The sequence below is a fragment of the Panthera onca genome, chromosome C1, assembly GCF_046562875.1.
Source record: "Panthera onca isolate mPanOnc1 chromosome C1, mPanOnc1 haplotype 2, whole genome shotgun sequence".
In the NCBI taxonomy this organism is placed as follows: domain Eukaryota; kingdom Metazoa; phylum Chordata; class Mammalia; order Carnivora; family Felidae; genus Panthera; species Panthera onca.
In genome coordinates, this window is record NC_138346.1 from 55333541 (window position 1) to 55355876 (window position 22336).

The 22336-nt window shown below is 39.5% G+C and overlaps 1 protein-coding gene across 6 annotated transcripts; it reads left to right on the top strand.

Moving 5' to 3' along the window:
• Window positions 1-494: 494 nt before the first annotated feature.
• Window positions 495-21677, top strand: PRKRA (protein activator of interferon induced protein kinase EIF2AK2). Of its 6 annotated transcripts, XM_060621955.3 has the most exons (8): window positions 580-756; window positions 1308-1477; window positions 4815-4896; window positions 7041-7119; window positions 8178-8295; window positions 9807-9901; window positions 16818-16992; window positions 20958-21677. In XM_060621955.3, the coding sequence occupies exons 1-8, from the start codon at window positions 692-694 to the stop codon at window positions 21113-21115; spliced, it is 942 nt and encodes a 313-aa protein (XP_060477938.1). In that variant the 5' UTR covers window positions 580-691; the 3' UTR covers window positions 21116-21677. The 6 variants fall into 6 exon arrangements, with proteins under 6 accessions (XP_060477943.1, XP_060477938.1, XP_060477940.1 ...); XM_060621960.3 differs by lacking the exon at window positions 1308-1477 and having other exon boundaries at window positions 495-756; XM_060621957.3 differs by lacking the exon at window positions 1308-1477 and having other exon boundaries at window positions 644-756; window positions 4815-4945.
• Window positions 21678-22336: the final 659 nt, after the last annotated feature.

The window sequence follows — 22336 nt, forward strand, 5'->3', positions numbered from 1 at the left end:
CCGGACATTCCTGAGAGCTCCTCCAGGCAGGCCTCGAATCGGGAGAGCCCACCGAAGCCCTCAGGGGCGGATAGACCGCGAATCGCAAGCTTAGGGGCCAGGCCCGGGGACGCTCCGTAGCAATTTTGCATTTAGAATTTTGAAATCTTTTTCATAAAGTGACGCAACCCCGATTAACTTCCCCCAGCCCCACCACCAAGAATGCTGAGCTCAGTCTTCACATAGTGTGAGGCTCGCCGACCGACAAGCCGCCTCTCCGGGCCGGAAACCGCCTGTTTAAGGACACAAAACTGCGGCCTCCTCAAGGCCATGGGGGGAGCAGAGAAACGAGCACCCGGGAGCCGCGGGACTACAGCGGGGTACTGGCGGGAGCGAGCGGGACCGGGAGAGGGGCGGAGTCTGAAAGAAAAGGGGCGGGCCGGACGCCCAGGAGACCCGCGAACCGGCGGGCGGGGCCCACCTTAGAGTAAGACCCGCAGCCCAGACAGCGAGGGGGCGTGGCCGGCGCTGCTGCACCGAGGCTCCGCCTTCGCCCGTCCCCTTCGCAAGAGGGACGCAAGCCGGGAGGGAAGGGGGAGTCGGAGGAGGCGGCACCGCTGGAGCGCTCCTCTCGGGGACCGGCTGACCCGGGGAGCGAGGACGTCGCTCGGCACCGCTCTTCCGCCTGCCGCCAGACCGTCCTTTCTTCGCTATGTCCCAGAGCAGGCATCGCGCTGCGGCCCCGCCGCTGGAGCGGGAGGACAGCGGGACCTTCAGGTCAGCACCCGAACGGTCGCGGCCAAGCCGGGCAGGGCCGGGAGTGGTGGGCACAAGAGGCGGGGCGGGAGAGCCCGCTTTCCAGCGGCATTCTGGGTAGAGCTCCCTCCCGGCGCTTTCGCCCGCGCGGCTGCGGGCGGACCCGCCGGCACTCAGCTCCGCCCTCCCGGCGGCGCGCGGGCCGGGGTCTGCGGCCTGGCCCCGCCCCGCTTGCGGCCTCGGTGCGCGCGCGGGGTGGGCGGAGATGGCCCGCGGCTGCCGCCCGGGAGGGGGTTTATGTGGGGTTGGTCCTGAGAGGTAGCAGCACCCAAGACCCGAGCGAATCCTCCCCACCCGCTTTTAAGTTGTCTCCTTACAGCCCCTTTCACCCTGCCGGTTGCCCGCCGCAGCGGGGCTGCGAGACTGGTGCGCTTCGCCATCGCTGGTGCTGGCCTCAGGGGAGCTTCGGCGCCTCCCGCATCACTGTTGGTAGCAGTCAAATCTAGCCTCTGTATGCTTCTGCTTCCCTCTCCGCTTTGGCATGCAAGGCACACCTTTTCTGGTTTTTGCAGTTTGGGGAAGATGATTACAGCTAAGCCAGGGAAAACACCGATTCAAGTATTACACGAATACGGCATGAAGACCAAGAACATCCCGGTTTATGAATGTGAAAGATCCGATGTGCAAATACACGTACCCACTTTCACCTTCAGAGTAACCGTTGGTGACATAACCTGCACAGGTCTGTGTGCTCAGTTAACCCCGATGACCATGTGGGTTGGCCGGCAAGACTTGGTATTGCTTTTCAGTTCGGAAAAGTGCCCTTTTTAAACCAGGGACAGCTGTGAGGAGCAGGCTCTTGAAACTGAGACCTCTCATCTCAGGTCATGGGGACTTTCCAACTTCATCTGATTCGCTCCTTCATTTTCTCCTCTCCAGACACCAAGAGAAGCTTAGAAACATACCTTAGGATCCTCCTACGGTTTTTCCAAGAATTAGAAGCAGGAAAGGTTTTTGGAGCAACCATAGCTGGGTCAGTAGGTGCTGACAAGTTTCGTAGTATCATAGATTATAGCAGATGCCCAGAGACCTGATCCCAAAATATTCTGAGCCTCTTCTCTTTGTCCATAGTGTCCATCTGGGACTTTAGGCCCGTTGTACCACACTTGATTCTGTGTCCAAACAAAATGAGGAAGACAGAAGGCTCAAATACTGCATTTCATAGCACCTTCTAGTTCCTGACCCTGTACAGGTTTTAGTAAGATGTCATCTCCTTTTTTTTTTTTTTTTTTTTTTTCAGTTTTTTTCATGTTTATTTTATTTTTGAGAAAGAGACAGAGCACGAGCAGGGGAGAGGCAGAGAGAGAGAGGAAGACACAGAATCTGAAGTAGGCTCCAGGCTCCGAGCTGTCAGCACAGAGCCCGATGTGCCCCCAATGCAGGGCTCGAACCCAGGAACGATGAGATCACAACCTGAGCCAAAGTGGGAGGCTTAACTGACTGAGCCACCCAGGTGCCCCTCATCTCCCTTTTTATACATGAGGAAACGGATTCAGAGAGATTATCAGTAACATGCCCAAAGTCACATAGCAATGAAGTTTCAGAGTTCAGATTCCCCTTATTATGGTCTGTGAGCTTGAACAAATGATAACTGAAGTTGCCCATTTGTAAATGTAGGCATTCTATTTCTTATGTATATTTAATTGCAAACACAAAAAAATATTGAATACTAAATTTGGAAGAATGCTAAGAAAACAATTCCACAAGAAGGCTGGAGTTGCACCATCTGGTAAATGAAAGGCATCATTTGCTTAGGTCCCTGAAAGTCTGGAATCCACTATTTTCCTTGAAACTGCTTTAAGAAAATCTTGAGGCTTTTTTGTCTATATGAGACAGGTGGACTGTAAATGCCAGCTACAAGTTTACTCATTATGAACCATACAATCATTGCATTACTCCTTTAGCAGATCTATTTTTAAATATTCAGTGAAAATTTAAGAAAAGAAATGGCCTTTTTCCCTTTAAGATTAACAGCCTATGGCAACAACCATTCTGTGTAGGTCCCCTACTCTCCCCACACTGCCCTGTCTTCCTATGCAAGTTTATGTGCCTCCACAGCTTCAAATACTATCTAAAGGCTGATAATTCTGAAATCTGTCTTCAACCCAGCCCCAGTTACAGAACAGTCTTCCAACCTGTGCTTGCTGGGCATCTTCACTTGGATGGCCCAGACTGAATCCATCTCTTTTCCCTTAGATCTGTTCCACCTCTATTCCCTGGCTCAGTAAAGGCACCACCATCACCCATTCGCTCATAGTAGAGTGTTGGGTTTCATTTTCTTGACTCCTTCCCATCCCTCTGCCTCTTGCCCACTCTTCCACTAAGTCTTACTTCCTAAGCATCTCTGGTACCTGCCTCCTTCCCTTCTGTTTTCATTACTGGTGTCTCGGCCGCTGTCTTCGCGCACTTGGGCCACAGCTGCTATCTCACAGTTGCTCTCTCAGCTTCTAGTCTCAGGCTGTCCATTCCTCAAAGGACACTGGCATTCAAATCTTTTTGTGTTCTTCTTGCTGTTAAATCCATTCAGTGGTTTGCCCATCATCCTCTGGATAGATACAGGTTTCTTAATAGGACTTAACAGCCTTGCTTCTCAAAATGTGATCAGCAGCAACATTAGTATCACCTGGGCACTTGAAGCAACTGCTCTAGAATATCAGGCCCCATGCCAGACCTGCTGGATCAGCGACTGCATTTTAACAAAATTCCCAGGCAATTACTAGGGACATTAAAGTTTGAGAAGCACAGATTTCGGAGACTGTTCTTTGATCTCCCTTCCTACCCTCCAACTCTGTAGCCTTTCATCTCAAAACTCATCTCCTTAAGCATTCACCTACCAACTGATTGGAGCTCTTGAGAACACCATGCTCTGTGTTGCCTCTGAACCTTTGCAGGTGTTCTTTTCTCTGCCTAGAATACTCTTCCTAACCCCCAACTCTCTTCACATTACTAGCTTTTCCTAATCTTTTATGTCCTCATTGAGTTCTCTCTTCCTGCATGAAAACTTTCTGAATCCTTCCCAAGTAAAGGAGCTACCCCTTTTGTGTGCTTCCCCTCCACCCTGCACTTAAGCTTGTTTAACACATACGACTGTATTTCAGATGCGTATTTACAGGCAAAGTCCCATACTGGGCTGTGTGGTCTTCGAGGGCAGGGATTCTGTTTCATATTCCACCGTATCCCTCATACCTACGTTAGTAGATAAAGGCATATGGGTTGTATGTCCTCAGACATTTGAGAGTCACAGTTGAAATTCATTCCATATCCCTTTTCTTTCTTCCACACTGGAGAAATGGACATCAGCACTTTGGTACCACTTTTGAAGGGTTCTCAACACCTAGTTTGAACTCAGAAGGAAATTAGTTGGATTTACTATTTAGCAGGTGTGATTTCTTACTGAAATTAGGCTTCAATTTCAGTGATTAGTCAGGCCTACCCCCTGCCACCCCATTGACTACCAAGAGATACAGATTATATCAAAGACACATAACATAAATTCTCATCTTACCTGTATAAACCTTCTCCCACTGTACCCAACATGTATCTAGGACTGCTTAGCCAGTCAGGGCTTTAATCCAGTATAGGATGGACGATTAGAATAAAATTGTGCACATTTTGCTGTCAAATAGGGTTGATATAAGTAGCTCTGCTCCTTTGAAGAAAACTTCTTGCTACAGAAGAATTTCCTCTCTCTCTAGGAATAAGGAAAAGTAAAATACTAAGTTGTATTTTTCATAAAGTGTGGCATGGCCTACTTCATTACCATTTTATGTAATAAACATATACAGATTTTTTTAATATAGGGATTCATAAAGTTAAATAGGTAAAATGTTTAAAATCATGGGTTTTTCATATATTAATTTCATATGGTGAATATTTTGTTACAGTATGTAGTATGTTTTTATTACCTGCGTGTATATATACAAAAACTGTACTGACTTTGTTTTGCATTATGCAAACAGCTATGCAAGCCTCATATTTTCACAGCATATAAAAACATTTTTTTCTTAACCTTAATTCAGGTGAAGGTACAAGTAAGAAGCTGGCGAAACATAGAGCTGCAGAGGCTGCCATAAACATTTTGAAAGCCAATGCAAGTATTTGGTGAGCTAAATTTCTTTGTATTCTGCAGCTCAAAAATATCATGGCTGAGGTAAGATTAAAATTTTGAACATGGTCACAAAAGCAACAAAGTCAACAGCTGTTAGTATTTAGCTCTAAAATTCTATTTCCTTGTGAAAACCTGTCACCATTAAAGACGACTTTATCCTTAAGAAATTCAGTCCACCAATTAACTGTTAAATGAAAGCTCTTGTGAACTAGGCGTTTTCCCCCCTCACTGGGATGCGACAATACAAAACCCCAGTTTTTCTGGCAAGTATCTTACTGTATTAAGACTTTAATAACTTCTGTACTACAGAAAACAAGGAATGAAGTGGAAAAAGATCAGTGGAAAATACTCTTAGGAATTCTAATTTAGAAGGAGACAAAGAGATTTCCTTTTATTATGGAATGTATAACAAATACAAGAAGATGTTAAGGGGGATGTTAATTCTTGACATGATTTTTCCAAAATGAATTTGTGTTATCACTTCAGGTGCTTTTGGAAAGTATTAGTCCCGGAGCATCTCATGTATCATTGGATGATGTCCTTTGGTTTCTGATGGACACGTCCTGGGGCATGCTGAGCCTTCAGATTCTCTTTACGTGCACTCAGTTATTCTTGGAGTTCAGTCTGGTTTATCTGCTCATAGTTGACAGCAGAGGCCCATGGGAATTTAGGATGAGTTTTTCTCCAGCCTCAAAACTTTTGCTTTAGCACGTACTTAGGTCCTCATGCAGTGCTCCTCCCGTTTCTAAGCTCTTCCAAACCATTTGAGTAGTTTAGAATGAAGCATTGACAAACTTCAGATCTCACAAAATGATTCTTGATTCTTTGGGGTCATATGTTATAGTTGATTTATGCTGGCTTTCTAGACATGCCAAAATGGCATGGCAGGTATTGGATTCTCCCCTTGCTGGTGGTGACCATGCTATTTCTGTGCAGTCCAAAGGTCAACCCAAAGTGTTGAGTACATTTGTAGAAATGAGTGTACGTAGTGTCCTTTCTGCACATGGGCACTTCGCTTTGTCAGCAAAAAAGGCTAACAAACTTTACTATATATTTGTGCTTCTTGACAGATAAGATGGGAATTACTAAGCTGTAATCAGGGCTAAAGTGGCCTGATTTAATACAGAGACTTTCTCACTTCTCCATCACAATTATTTGGGTAGCTTCGGCGTGCAGCATTGTAAGTGAATATTCATATCTCATCAGCCTATATAAAGCTTGAAGTTCTGGCAGGTGGAAAGGAAACTTGAAGAAGTGCCAATAACTGAACTCTTTTGTCACCAAAGAAATGACTCTTCAGCCTTGTAGGTGATAGTAACCTTGAATGCAGCTTTATTCAGTGTTACACACTCATCCCCCAACTAACTAGTAAATTTAAACTAGTTAGAAGAGATTGTTCTCTTTTTCCCTAATTACAATCCCCACATGCTGGAACCAGATTCATGCAGGCCATCTATTTTATGCAGGATATATGTAAGTCTTAGGAGGATCATTCTAGCATAGAGCAGATGATATATCAAACAGATCTTTCTTCTTAAAAAACAAAACAAAAAAAACCAAACAAACAGATCTTTCTTCCATAATTATATGAGGGGAAAAAACAACTTTATGACCTGTATCATTCACCTTACCAGGCTAAATTTCCTAATTGTTAGTCTTCCCTTTTTGTGGCTGTAACATTAGTATGCTTTATTTAAATACATTTTTATTGAACACATAATATACAAAGCACTACAAGGCTTATGAAGGTAAGTAATCCATAGGCCCTACCATCAAGGATTTGACAGTCTGAACACAGGAGAGGTGTGGTGAGGGATGGACAAATTACATGTATTTGTAAGAGTATAATTTATGGTCATATAATTTGCCTAAGAAAGGGTCAACCCAAATGTCAACAGTTCTAAGGAGGGAGAGATTATGTTTCATTGGAGTAACAGGATAGGTTTCTTAGTGGAAGTGGCATTTGAGATATATCTCAGATAATGGATAAATCATGTTCTCATCCAGGTGGGGAAGAAAAGCATTCCATGAAGAAGCAAGAGCAAAGGCATAGAGGATTAAATAGGAAATGCTTGTCATTTATTTAACAGTTTGGGGAAAAGTATTTTGTTTTATAACACTTTAAAAAAATGTTTAGCTTTGCAGTTCCTGACCCCTTAATGCCCGACCCTTCTAAGCAACCAAAGAACCAGCTTAATCCTATTGGTTCATTACAGGTACGTTGCACAGTTTTTCCTTACTTAACATGTTGTCTATTGAAGAAAGATGTCATGTATTGATGATATCACAAGGGCTGAAATAAGGAATAAATATTTTAAAGATAAGATGGTATGATATTTTGTTTTCCCAGTTGTGATCATTAGATATTACAGCACTAACTTGAAATTATTTTCCTATTTATTTACGTTTTGGATTTTCTTCCATATACAGTATCTGCCTTTGGTTTGTGGAATTCTCATTTGAGATCAACAGGACCTCAGTGCACATGGGTAGAGTGTTTTATACTTTAAGAATATTTCTTGCCACTCTTGTGACAAACCTCTTTCTACTTCTGTTTAGAACAGAAGACTTTATAAAGAACCCAAATCGGGTAGCCTAACCCAAGAAAGGGGAAGTAGTTTATTTGCTTATTCTATAAAACAAACAAACAAACAAAAAACCTCAGCTTTGAATTTCTGCATGCGGAATATCCTTCTTGCAGATTATCCATGTGCTCTGTTGGACAGCTCCCCTCCCTATTACCCAGCCAGTCCTTTGGTCCCTTTCTTGCTGTCTGAGTTTTTCCATAGTGTTCTCCCCTGATCTTTCCTCAGCTTTGTCCAAGTCTGTCTGTTTGCCGCCTCTGCTCATCTTGCTGTTGTTGCAATGCAGTAGTTAGCTAGCTGTGGGCAGGAAGTCTATAACTAGGAAAGAGAGGCATTAGGAACTGAATGACAGTGAGACCTGTAGATGTCCTCACTGATGTTCCCCGAGAGGGCAATAGTAGCTCCTCTTTCTCTATGAGCTCTTTGATATTGGCTCTCTATGGCTTAATGGAAGAACACCATTCCTATCCTAGCAGTAAACTGCTTCAGTTTTAGTATTGTGGGCTTGCAAGATATAAAATGCTGGAGTATTTATGGGGAATGTAGGGTCTTCCCCCATTTTTTCATTGCAGAATATCATTATTCCTTTCAAACTTAGAAATGGGATCAAAATCATGAAAGACTATCGTTTATGTGATTAAGCCATTGCATAGAAAAATTACTACTAAAGCCGCATCTCCACTTTCTAGGAATTGGCTATTCATCATGGCTGGAGACTTCCTGAATATACCCTTTCCCAAGAGGGAGGACCTGCTCACAAGAGAGAATATACCACAATTTGCAGGCTCGAGTCATTTATGGAAACTGGTAGTTACTTCTTTTTACTCTCTTAAAACTGAAGACATTTGAAATACTTTTACATGATGAATGACTATAGAAATTTCTGTTGTGATTTCCTTTCAAATATTTCTGTGGGGAAAAATTGATACACTCCTGTTCTACTGTCTCGTTCTGCAATTGAACTTAAGTTAAATATTTGGCTTAAGAATTCTTATACTTCAGGGGCGCCTGGGTGGCTCAGTCGGTTAAGCGTCCGATCATGATCAGCTCAGGTCATGATCTCGCAGTTTGTGAGTTTGAGCCCCGTGCTGGGCTCTGTGCTGACAGCTCAGAGCCTGGAGCCTGCTTCGGATTCTCTGTCTCCCTCTCTCTCTCTGCCCCTCCCCTGCTCACACTCTGTCTCTCTCTCCTTCAAAAATAAATAAACATTAAAAAAAAATTTTTTAAAGAATTCTTATACTTATTAATTTGATATTTTTCAGAATCATGGAAAATCTTGTAATGGAAAGTAGCAAATAATTGACCCTTTACACAGTCTGCACTGATGTGTTAGTGACTTAAAAATCATTTTAGAAAAAAGCAATAGTGAACCTCTTAGGAATTTCAACAACTATTGTAGAAGATTGGAGGACTAGAAGAAGATCACATTTGAAGACAAGATGATTAATAAGAGGCTAGGTGGCAAAAACTAGCGTGAGATAAAAATAAAGTAGAAATCATCCTTTTGAATGATAGCAACTTCCATGTTGTAAAGGCCAGAAACTACAAGGAAAAAGTCTCTTAATAGAGCACTAGTGAGGGTTCCTATTTTCACTTCTGCAGCCTGTTTCTATCATTCTTAAAATGGCGTGAAATGAAATTTTACCTTGGCTAGATAGTAGTTTCAAATAGTAAGCAACTGTTTGCCCTTGAGAGGCAGTGTGGACCAATGCAGAAAGCACTGAACCAGAAGTGGGAACTTCAGCTCCCATGCTTGATGCAGTCCTTGGTGTGCAAAGGTAGGCCGATCACTAATCCCTCTGGGCCTCACGTTTTAAATCTATAAAATAAAAAGATGGAAGTAGATGATACTTATGATGTCTTTCAACTGCAGTTATCTTCCCTAAGCCCTTTTTATTCATGTTAAAAAAATTCCACACAGTTGTCAGTGTATAGAAGTTTACAAGCAAGAAGTCGGCATCGAGATAAGAGTTACAATTCAAACGTACCTTGATAAATTTGAATGCTTGGTCACAGTTAAACCAAATGGGATTCATTGAAGCTAGGCAGAGGGAAATAGAGCTGTTCCAAACACAAAGTATAACTATTAAAGATAGTTAAAGTTTATTACAGATAAACTGCCAAAGAAGTGCCTTCAGAAATGTAAGAATTAACAGTTGTATGAGGTACAACAAGCAAAGATGGCAGGTCAGCAAAAGAATAGTGTATAAAAATCATCAAAAACAACATTTTACACATCTGATTATTCTCTGTGGACATTAATTTCTTTCCTAAACCTACTTTTTTTTTTTTTTTTTTTTTTTTTTTTTTTTTTTTAGGAAAGGGGGCATCAAAAAAACAAGCCAAGAGAAACGCTGCTGAGAAGTTTCTTGCCAAATTCAGCAATATTTCTCCGGAGAACCACATTTCTTTAGTGAGTAATGATCAAGACACCTATGATGTCAATGTGATTAAGTAGCTCTTACTGTAGGAAACTTCCCTAGATTCCTTCTTGTATAGACACCTCAGAGTTGCAATTTTTAAAAATCTCCTCACTGTTGAGTTCTACACCACCCCAGTTTTAGCTGTCACGGGGTGACTAGGTGAGAGGGCTTGGGAGACCAAATCAAATTCGAAATCATATGATGGATTCTAAAATGATAGGCCAGTAGTGCCATTTTTGCCTTCAAATTAACAATGCATTCCCATGCCTTTGTTCATTCATTCATTTATCCACTCACCAAACATTTAGTGAGCTCATACTGTGTGCCAAACTTTGTGTCAAGTGCTGTGCATACTGTGAATAAGACAGTTTCTGCCCCTAGGGAATTTGTAGCCTACTGAAAGAGAAAAGACCCCAACAAACTGGTCCATAGAGAGGGTGCTCGGGAACATAGGAGAAGGATCCAGCCAAGACCAGGGGTTTCAGGAAGACTTCTTGCAGGAAGTAATATCTAAGTCAAGACCTTAGGATGAGAACAGGAGAAAAGAAACCCAAAGAGGAAAAAAAAAAGCACGTACAGACACCTAGGAGTAATACATTATATGCCATCCGGGAACCCTACATAATTTGGTGTGGATAGAGCATAAATTTGGAGGAGAGTGTCTCAAAGAGTCAGGCCAGAGAGGCAAAGAGGGATTAAATCTGGAAGGGACTATTATAGTAAAGAGATTAAATTTTATCCTGAGGGCAGAGCAAAATCATAGGAATTTTAATCTGGGAAAGACAGGATTAGAAGTGGAATCACCGGCTGCACTGTGGTGAGTGACTAAGTCTTAGAGAGATGCTAGAATATTGTTACAGGAAACAGATGAGAAATGATGGTGGCCTCTACTACACTGGTGGCAGTTGAAATGGTCAGTGTGTAAAAATTATTTTGAAAACCGAAGTGAATGGGGCATGGTAACTGATTGGATGTGGGGAGTAAGGAAAACGGGGGAAATAAACATTTTTAGATTGGCAACTGAGTAGATGATGGCACCATTTAATAATATGGGGAACACAGAAGATGAGTGGGATTTAAGGGGGAGAAGATAGTAAGTTAAATGCAGAATGTATTGAATCTGAAATGTTTGTAGAATATGTTAAGTAAAGATAGTAGGCAGCTGGGCAAACAAATGTAAAGCTTAAGAGGTTAGGCTACACGTGACATATTACTTGTGATTCTGATATTTAGAGATAGATACATCTTGTGGTACATTCATTATCTGAGTGTTTATGAGGTAGGAAATGAGACGTGAAGATTATAGCAGTGCCAAGTTTATGATAAAATAAGGGCTCATTCTTAGAGAAAAAAAGTCAAAGACATACACATTAATATGATTTTGGTTTTACCTTTTTAATAGAAAAACATAAAACATTGCACCCACTTCTTTTAAAATTGGATCAGAGATGACACCAGAATCACAAAGCACAGATTGGTTTATAGGTGAATTCTGTTAAATCTTCAAGGAAGAGGTAATTTCCAATGCCATTTAAACTCTTCCAGGCAATACGTCTATAACATAGGGGAAGCTTCTAAATTTATTTTTCAAAAACAACAATAACACTAACACCAAAACCTGACAATAGCAAATCCTGATGGAAAAAAATTATGGATTAATCTCCCTTATAGTGAAAAACCTTAGTAATATATTCAGTGGAACAATAAAAGAATAATATACCATAGAGAGGTTGGGTTTATTTCAGGAATGCAAGGATATTTCAAGGTTAGTAAATCTGTTACTATAATTAATCACATTAATGGGTCAGAGAAAAACAATCTTCCCAATGGGTGCCAAAAAGATACTTGACAATCATTGATAAACACTATTAACATATCCCTATTGTGATTCAAAATATATACCTCAAAAAAAAATCAAAATCATAGTTATGTATTTACTTATTACATCCCTTCCCATTAATTTCATAAATATGACAATGATATCCACTAATGGCATTTTTTGAACCTTGTTATAGAGGTACCAATCAATATAATTAGACAAGAGAAAACAATAAGAGGTTGAAAATCAAAAAAAGGAGATATAAATGATCATTAACTGAAAATAATATGATTGTGTTCCTATAAAATCTGCTAGAATAAGAGAATTTATCAAGGTAATTGATCATAAAATTAATAAAATCAATAGCTTTTCATATTATTTACAGTTATGAAAGTAACCACCACAATAATTAAAGAGGATACTTAAAAATTGCTTCTGGAAAGGGGACCAAAGGTAGGGATGGAGCAAAGCTCAGGATTATTGCTTTTATAATTCTGTACTATTTGACTTTTTGTTGTGTGTGTGTATTACTTAACAAAAGTTATGGAGCTTGGTAACATTGATCATTTTATAGTAAAACAGAAATCTTTTTTAAAGTGTACTTGAAAAAAATCAACAGTTTATTTATAGATATTAAGAGGTAGAATAAAAGAGATCTTATTTTCAACAATAGAAAAGAGGATAATGTGCCAGGGAATGAACGTAAAATGACATGTGCAGGACCCATGTGAAAAAAACTTTAAAACTTTACTGAAGGATTTAACAGAAATTGAATATATGTAAAGCTGTTTCTTTATTAACAATAGGAAGACTCAATATTGTTAATATAGTACTTAAGAAGGTAATGTAGTCTCAAAATCTGCTGGAATTTGGGGCACCTGGGTGGCTCAGTTGGTTAAGCATCTGACTCTTGATTTGGGCTGAGGTCATGATCTCCCTGTTGATAAGATCAAGCCATCAGGCTCTGGGTTGACAGCATTGAGCCTTCTTGGGATTCTCTGTCTCTCCCTCTTTCTCTGCCCCTCCCCTGCTCATTCTCCTTCTCTGTCTCTCAAAATAAATAAACTTTAAAAACCAAACAAACAAGCAAACAAAAAATCTACTGGAATTCACTTTGGATCTCAATACAGCTTTACTGCATTTATCTGGAAAAATGAACTCTCAAGAATAGCCAAGAAAACTGAAAAGAAAGAGTGCCGAAGGTGGGGTTATACCTTACCAGATATACTGTAAATCTATAGTGATAAAACACGTACCGGTACAGGAATAGACAAAGGATAAAATAGAGAACCCAAGTATAGACCATAATCATATAGGAGTATAGGATATGATAACAGTGAGATTTCAAATCAATGGGCAAGAGGATGGATTATTCAATAAATAATGTAGAAGTAATTTAACAGCCACATTTGCAGGAAGGAAAGGAGAAGAAGCTGTATATACCTGTGCATGTGTGACATATTTAGGTTGCTCCCTTATTCCTTATATCTAAATAAATTTCAGATGGATCAAAAATGTGAACATAAGAATTGACAGGCTCTGTGCTGACAGCTCAGAGCTGGAGCCTGCTTTGGATTCTGTATCTCCCTCTCTCTCTGCCCCTCCGCTGCTCTCACTCTCTCTCTCAAAACTAAACATTAAAAAAAAAGTATGACCATGGGTCGCCTGTGTGGCTCAGTCGGTTAAGTGTCCGACTTCGGCTCAGGTCATGATCTCACGGTTCGTGGGTTCGGGCCCCACATCGGACTCTGTGCTGACAGCTCGGAGCCTGGAGCCTGCTTCTGATTCTGTGTCTCCATCTCTCTCTGCTCCTCCCCTGCTCATGCTGTCTCTCTCTGTCTCTCAAAAATAAATAAACGTGTAAAAAAAAAAAAATTTAAAAAAACAAAAAAAGTGTGACCATAAGAATTGAAACCAAGTATGAGAAAACTTGGAAGAGCTTTCCTTTTTAAAATTCTTAGCATAGGGAAAAATATTTTAGTATAACCTATAAGCTATAAAGTAGTAGAAGATTTATAAATTTGACTACATAAAAACCTATTATTATATGGCAGTAAAATTTGTAAATAAATCTAAGAATAAGAAGAAATTATTTGGAACACTGATCTATAAATGGACTGTTTTCTGTACCACATAAAAAGCTCTTACACATCAATAAAAAAGATAACCCTGTAGAAGAAATACAAATGGTTAAAAAAAAATGATCAGCTTCATTCATGGACATTAAACTAGATACTATTTTCACCTTTTAGATTGATGAAACCTACAAAGTTCGATAGCACCTGCTGTTGGCGAGGGTATCTGAAAACAAGCACCCTCCAAGAATGTTGATGGAGGTATAAATTGGTTTAGAAATCAGTCTGGAAGTATTTATCAAAATTAAAAGCATACATGTTCTGTGACTCAGTTCTACTTCTAGAAATCATCCTACAGGTAAAGACATCCAAGTGCAAAAGAGTTTTATTGTAACATTGTTAGTAAAAGCAAGAAATCAGAAATAACCTAAAACCCATAATTGAAGACTGGTAAGATAAATATAGTACATATATGTGCATTGACATGAGAAAAATGAACAAGATGTAGAAGAGTAAGCTATCATTTTTGTTTGAAAAGAAGACTGTGTGTGCTTGAATTTAGAACAGTTATAGAAGGATATTGAAGAAATGTTTCAACATTAAGTACCTCTGGGGAGGGCAACATAAGTTTCCTGGGTAGAGATAGTAAGCAAAAGAGACTATTTTTCATTATATATTTGTTCCTATTGCAATTACTATATCAAAGAATGATACTTTTTAAAAACCAAATTTTAAATTTCCAACTAAGGAATATGAAATTCTATTTAAAGATCGTGAATAACCAAAATAATGTTGAAAAAGAAAACCAAAGCTAGATGCATCACAGTCCCAGACTTCATGTTGTTTTAGAAAGCTGTAATCATCAAGATAGTATATTAATGGCATGATAACAGACCTACTGATCCATGGAACAGAATAGAGAACCCAGAAATGGACCCACAAATGTATGGCCAATTAATCTGCAACAAAGCAGGAAAGAATATCCAATGGAAAAAAGACAAGTCTCTTCAAATAGTGTCAGGAAAATTGGACAGCAACATGCAGAAGAATGAAGCTGGACTATGTTCTTATACCAAACACAAAAACAAACTCAAAATGGATGAAAGACCTACAGGATACCATCAAAATCCTAGAGAAAACAGGCAGCAGCCTCTTCGACCTTGGCCACAGCAACTTCTTACTAGACATGTCCCTGGAGTCAAGGAAAACAAAAGCAAAAATGAACTATTGGGACCTCATCAACATAAAAACTTCTGCACAGTGAAGGAAACAACAAAACTAAAAGGCAGCCTATGGAATGGGAGAAGATTTTTGCAAACAACAAATCAGATAAAGGGTTAATATCCAAAATCTATAAAGAACTTATCAAACTCAACACCCAAAAAACAAATAATCCAGTGAAGAAATGGGCAGAAGATGTGGATAGACACTTTTCCAAAGAAGACATCCAGATGGCCAACCGACACATGAAAAGATGCTCAACATCACTCATCATCAGGGAAATACCAATCAAAACTACACTGAGATACCACCTTACACCAGTCAGAGTGGCTAAAATTAACAACTCAGGCAACAACAGATGTTGGTGAGGATGTGGAGAAATGGGAACCCTCTTGCACTGTTGCACTGCAAACTGGGGCAGCTGCTCTGGAAAACAGAGTGGAGGTTTCTCAAAAAATTAAAAGTAGAACTACCCTATGACCCAGCAATGGCACTACTAGGAATTTATCCAAAGCATACAGGAGTGCTGATTCGAAAGGACACATGTACCCCAATGTTTATAGCAGTGCTTTCAACAATAGCCAAATTATGGAAAGAGCCTAAATGTCTAACTGATGAAATAAGGTGTGATTATATATACAATGGAATACTACTTGGCAATAAGAAAGAATGAAATCCTGCCATTTGCAGCAACATGGATGGAACTGGAAGATATTATGGCAAGTGAAATAGAGAAAGACAGATACATGTTTTCACTCATATGGAACTTGAGAAACAATGGAAGGCCATGGGGAAAGGGAAGGAGAAAAAAAATAGTTATAAACAGAGAGGAAGGGAGGCAAACCATAAATACAGAGAATAAACTGAGGGTTGATGGAGGGGATAGGAGAGAGGGGGAAATGGGTGATGGGCATTGAGGAAGGCACTTGTTGGGATGAGCACTGGGTGTTGTATGTAAACAGTGAATCCCAGGAATCTACCCCCAAAACCAGTATACAGCACACTGTATACACTGTATGTTAGCCAACTTGACAAGTTATATTAAAAAATAAAATTTTAAAAGTAAATAAGACTAAGAATAGCTTGCCCTACTTTGTTTTTGGCGTACTATATGAAAGCAATTTGAGAAAAATAAACGAACATGGTAGAAAGGGATGGATATAAGGGAGAAAAAAGGGGAAAAAAGAAAACAAAAACCATAAGCTCGGTTGGGATCTGGGAAAAGTCTGATAAGAACTTTTAGACGTCCTTCCTTTCATTTGAATGACTTGTTCTTCTCAAACCTAACTTGCACATCGCACCTTTTCTACAGTTTGTTTTCTGCTCTACAGCTGTTAGTTACAATGATTGGTTGGTATTTAATACAGGAAATCATGAAGATAAGAACATTGGTTTTTATTTTAATTTGTAAATTGCTCCATTAGGCAGATTCAGTTATTTGCAGGTTGGTTTATACTGCTCTTAAATTTCTTAAGACATCTTTTTTTAACATACATCTTAATGTGGCCATCAGAAAATTTGGCGGAGAGACCTTTGTCCTACACAAAAGTATTTTTAAATACTTCCAGTATATTATTGTATGTGTTTCTTTCTTCTGTAACATTGTGGTATTTGTTAAGAGTGTCCTTGTTGGTGTTGTCTACTTTAAATGGGAAGTTTAACCAAATGGTATCCATTTAAACACGCTCTCTTGGTAGAGCATTAAATGTGCCTAATAAATACTTTTAATTATATCATAGCATTAGAGCCCAGTCAGAGTTAAAAGTCTTAATTTTCATCTCTGTTTTTCAGACAAATGTAGTAGGACATTCTTTAGGATGTACTTGGCATTCCTTGAGGAATTCTCCTGGTGAAAAGATCAACTTACTGAAAAGAAGCCTCCTCAGTATTCCAAATACAGATTACATCCAGCTGCTTAGTGAAATCGCCAAGGAACAAGGTTTTAATATAACATATTTGGATATAGGTATGATTTTTTTCCTTAGCTTACCTCAAAACCTGTTTCTTTTTAAAAAGTATTTGAAAAACAAAACCTGTGTTATAATTTATTTCATTGACCAGGGATTATAAATATAAATATATATATTTTTTATATATAAATATATATATATAATATATATTATATATTATTATATATATTAATATTATATATATTATATATAAATATATATATATTATATAATATATATAAATATATATATTTTTTCACACACACACATACATTTATAAATACATTTTTATTTATAATAAATACATATTTTATACATATATATAATTAGAATAGTAATATTTATCATTGATCTGTCTGTCCCATTCTTATAAATAATGCTAATAGCTATCATCTATACAGTTGTAATAATAAAAACAGTAGCTCATATTTATAGTTTTATTATAGGCCAGGCACTGTTGTGGGGATATTACATATTTCAACTTAACTGAATTCTCAAACTAATCCTGTGAAATAGGTCTATTATTTTTACATATAAGGAAAGAAAGTAAGGCACAGGAGAGGTTCGGAAACTTGCCTGAGATGACAGCTAGTTAGTGGTAGAGTCAGATTAGGGGAGGAGTCCCCTAGACACAGATACTGTGTCTATTAAACTAGCCCTGATGGAGAGCTTGACAAATAAAAAGGCACCCACACTTCTAGAACAAGTACCAAGGTTGTGGGGGCCAGACCCCTTCTCTCCACTTTGTCACCATATGCCCATTCAAGGATATCAGTGGGGACAAGTACTTTATAACTCTGTTCCATCCCAGCTATTCTAGATTTCTTCGAGCTCTTAATCACTTAGATAGACAAACGTGGACAAATTACATAGCAAGTCAGTTTGGATTTTAATTAGCTTTATAAAGCCAACCTGTGTTTGTGGCCTGTGTGCATGTGCGTTTGGTGTCTTGACTTAACATGTGTAATATGTGAAGAATTTGATATCCCTTATAGCATCCCCAGTGGGCTATGGGGACCTAGCTTGAAGGAGCTGTTAGCTGTGGTGGTTAGGTGCTTAAAGAACTTCTGATTGTCTGCTACTTCCCGAGTGCAGTATCTTAATATACTGAAAATGATGCAGAACCTGGGAATTTAGTACGGACACATTGTCAGAAAAGATGGCTGATGGGAGACGATTCATTCAATAAATATGTTGCAGGGAGTATGGCCGGAGTCACAAAAGATGAGTCCACAAACAAAGTGCAGTTAAGTGAAGGTCCTCATACTTGAGTCAGAATGAAGACCCCCAGAATGAAGCTTCTTTTTATTAGGATAATTGCTAAAGACTACGTGCATAAAGTCAGCTAAGCAAGTGTGTTAATCAGTCTAATGGCTTAGCTTTTCAAGGTTGAATTTCGAGTTAATTGGTTTCTACAACACTAGGAAGGGTCAGGTGTGAAGGAGGATCCGCCCTGGACAATGTTAATGGCTCTAGGCATTCCTTATGCAGCAGCAGCAGTGGTCAGCTATGTAAACATGTCCTAAGGCCTTCTGTCTCTCTCTGTCTCAAAAATAAATAAACGTTTAAAAAAAAAAAATTTTTAAAAAAGGGGCGCCTGGGTGGCGCAGTCGGTTAAGCGTCCGACTTCGGCTCAGGTCATGATCTCACAGCTTGTGGGTTCAAGCCCCGCGTCGGGCTCTGTGCTGACTGCTCAGAGCCTGGAGCCTGTTTCAGATTCTGTGTCTCCCTCTCTCTGTGACCCTCCCCCGTTCATGCTCTGTCTGTCTCTGTCTCAAAAATAAATAAACGTTTAAAAAAAAAAAAAAACATGTCCTAAGGCCTTGTACCTTCTCCAGCCCTTCCCTTTTGAAGTCTTTTCCTTTGATGCTTCTCTCCTGCATCTCCCACAAACATATTTGTAAGTATCTACACTTTGTTGAGTGTTTAAGATACAGAGATGAATAAGCCATGTTATGAATAGGACTATGGATAGTTTTGAATCTGGGAAAAGAAGGAAACTTAAGATGGCCTTTGAGATTATGAATTAATGATGCCTTTAAAACGAATCTTACCAATTTTAAGAACTAAGTAGTTCTTGTAAATATAGAACAGCAATCTAAAAACCACAGCTAATTTGGCCTTTTTTTTTTTAATTTGGTTTATTTGTTTGAGAGAGAGACAGAAAGCAAGCTGGGGAGGGGCAGAGAGAGAGAGATAGGGAGACACCGAATCCGAAGCAGGCTTTAGGCTCCGAGCTGTCAGCACAGAGCCTGACACAGGGCTCAAACTCATGAACTATGAGATCATGACCTGAGCTGAAATTGGACACTCAACCAACTGAGCCACCCAGGCGCCCCTAATTTGGCCTAACGTCCATGCAGTTACCTTCCAAAGAACCTAAATGTTCTCCAAAAAAGATATGCAAAAGGCCAACAAGCATACAAAAAGATCTCACTATTATTAGTCATCAGGGAAATGCAAATCAAAGCCACAGTGAGGTACTAATTCAGACCCACTGGGATGATGACTATGATGAAGAAAATAGAAGATAACAAATGTTGACAAAGATGTAGAGAAATTGTAGCATTCCTCACTGCTGGTGGGAATGGAAAATGGTTGAGCTGCAGTGGAAAACAGGAATTTTGCTGCTCTTCGAATGAGTTACCATATGACCTAGGAATCCTGCTAGGTATATACCCAAAAGAATTGTAAACTGGTATTCGAACAAATACTTGTACACACATGTTCATAGTAGTACTTTTCACAGTAGCCAAAAGGTGGAAACAGCTCAAATGTCCATAAGCAGATGAATGGATAAATCAGTCGTGGGATATACATGCAATTATTATTATTCAGCCATGAAAAGAAGTGAAGTTCTGCTACATGCTTCAACATGGATGAACCTCGAAAACATACTAAGTGAAAGAAGCCAGACACAAAGGGTCATGTTGTATGATACCGTTTATATCAAATACCCAGGGTAGGTTAATCCAAGATGGTTGCCAGGAGCTTCAGGGGAGGGAAAACAGGGAGCAACTGCTTGATGTATCTGGTGTTTCTTCTGGGGGAAATGAAATGTTGTGAATGTTGTGTAACTAGTGAGAGGTGGTGGTTGCACAATATCTGAACGTACTAAATGCTACTGAATAGTTCACTTTAAAATGGTTAGCATTATGTTATGTGAATTTTACCTCAATTTAAAAGAAAACAAAAGAGCCTCAACGCCAGCACTAGAAAGCCTCTTCACACATGAAGTCATTCCACTGTATCTGGATGTTTCCTGTTATATGGACTCTAGCTGAAATAGCGTTTAATCATGACCACTTTTAACAAATTGTAACTCACCTGTTTCTCTTTCCCTTGTGTCATCTAACCGTCTTTAGTGACAGTGATTGATCCGTTGATGAGAAGAACATTTGTTTCCTGAGTTTAGGTATTTTTAAAACACCCTAACCCATATGCAGTATGGAACTAGACTATCTGCATAGATGTATAACAAAAGAACATTGAAGGCAAGAGAGAAGTCTTGCTCTGAACCCTGTATTTCCTGGTTCAGATGTCTACTGAAAGTAACTCTAGACTTCATAGGGAAGAAGACAATCTCTCTAGTTCTCTAGCAAATGGTTTTTTCCTCTCTAAAAAAGCCACTGTGGTTCAGTTTGCAAACACTGTTCAACTAGACACATTAGAATTGCCTTGGGAGCTCTTAAGAGGAAATGCAAGAATCTGGCCACTCCAACCCCTAGCCCTGTGTGTCTGATTGAGCCTGCATTTCTTTTGAGCTCCGTCAGGTGGTTATGAAGCCCAGTTGTGTTTGAGAGCTACTGGAGTTGATCAGTTGTGTTTTGGTGTCTGTTTGTATAAGGATGATAAAGATGTGGAGGAAGCAGAGTCCTATACCATGGGTCTCTAAAGGAAGACAATAGTAAAACCTTGCTTTCACAGAGAATCTGCTTTCTATCCACTTGGTCTTAACTGTCCCGTTTGAATGTCATTGCAGAAGAGCTGAGTGCCAATGGACAGTATCAGTGTCTCGCTGAACTATCCACCAGTCCCATCACAGTCTGTCATGGCTCCGGGATCTCCTGTGGCAATGCCCAGAGTGACGCAGCTCACAATGCTTTACAGTATTTAAAGATAATAGCAGAAAGAAAGTAAGCCTGAAGCAACTTAGAAACCCCCCGTAGCACATAAGAAGTCCCCCTTTCACCCCTTCCCAAGTAAAATGTTTACTATGTTTGAGTTTGTGTGTCATTTCTAAATCTCTTCATAGAGCCCATCAACACCCCAGATTTAATTATCTCCTGGTAGTTATTAAGCTCTTTTTAATGGCTTCAACTTTGTATTGGTATATTGTATTTATAAACTTTGTACCATAGGCAGAGTGTAGCGCCCATTTTACAATGCCATGTACATAGAAGGAAGAAATTGCATGTTTGTTGTTGATGACCATGATGAAGATGATGAAGACTAAAACTACTGCTAGCAACAGTCTTTCTTACTGGTGCTTAACCTCTTCTTTGCGCAAGGCTTTGTAAAGGGAATTCGAAGGAAGCCCCTTAGAACTACAAGCGTTGAGGAGCGCACTATCAGGCCTCTGTTGAATGTGAGTGTTGAATTTCAGGGAACATGATTGGTCTGCTGTTCATTTGAATCCATGTAATAAAAAGCTGTTGTTATAACAGATTCCGTTCATTTTATTAAAGTGTTACTGACCTGACTTTGGCCCCTTCTTTTTAGCCATTCTTGTGAGTGACATAATGTGGATATTCTGTTATTTAAGTATCTCTAGTGTACTTCTGAAGATCAAAGTTGAGGAAAAAACCTATGGCCTGAGCAAAAATTCACAAATGTATACATGATGAATCACTTCCATATTTTCTCTAAGCAACTGCAAGTTGGTCTTTTTCTTCAACATAACTGTTTGTAGATGAGTTAGCAGTTGAAAAAGCATTAGTAAGATTACCAAAAAAACCCAAAAACTTAAAATTGAATTATAACTCAATTCCATTGCAAGAATGTTTCAAACAAAGCAATGAATGATTGAAAGGTTAAGAGAGAAGCTTCATGAGCAAATTTTAATTTTGCCTTTTATGTTTCCATATATCATCATCTAACACCTCAAGCGGTCCATCTGCCAGCACCAGTGGATAGTGCTCCTTTTGTAGATTAGATGGAAGTCTCAGGCCTGTTTTCAGAGCTCAGGGAAAGCTTCAGAGCAGGAGAGCGCTGAATGATAAAGGTAGGTTTTGACAATCTCAAGTGATAATCTAGCAGGAAGTATGTAACAAGTATTTTTCTGTCTGGGAAAAAATCAGACCTAAGTAGAATCCTTTGAGAAGAACAAAACAATAAAGGAAAACCAATGCATGTAACTTA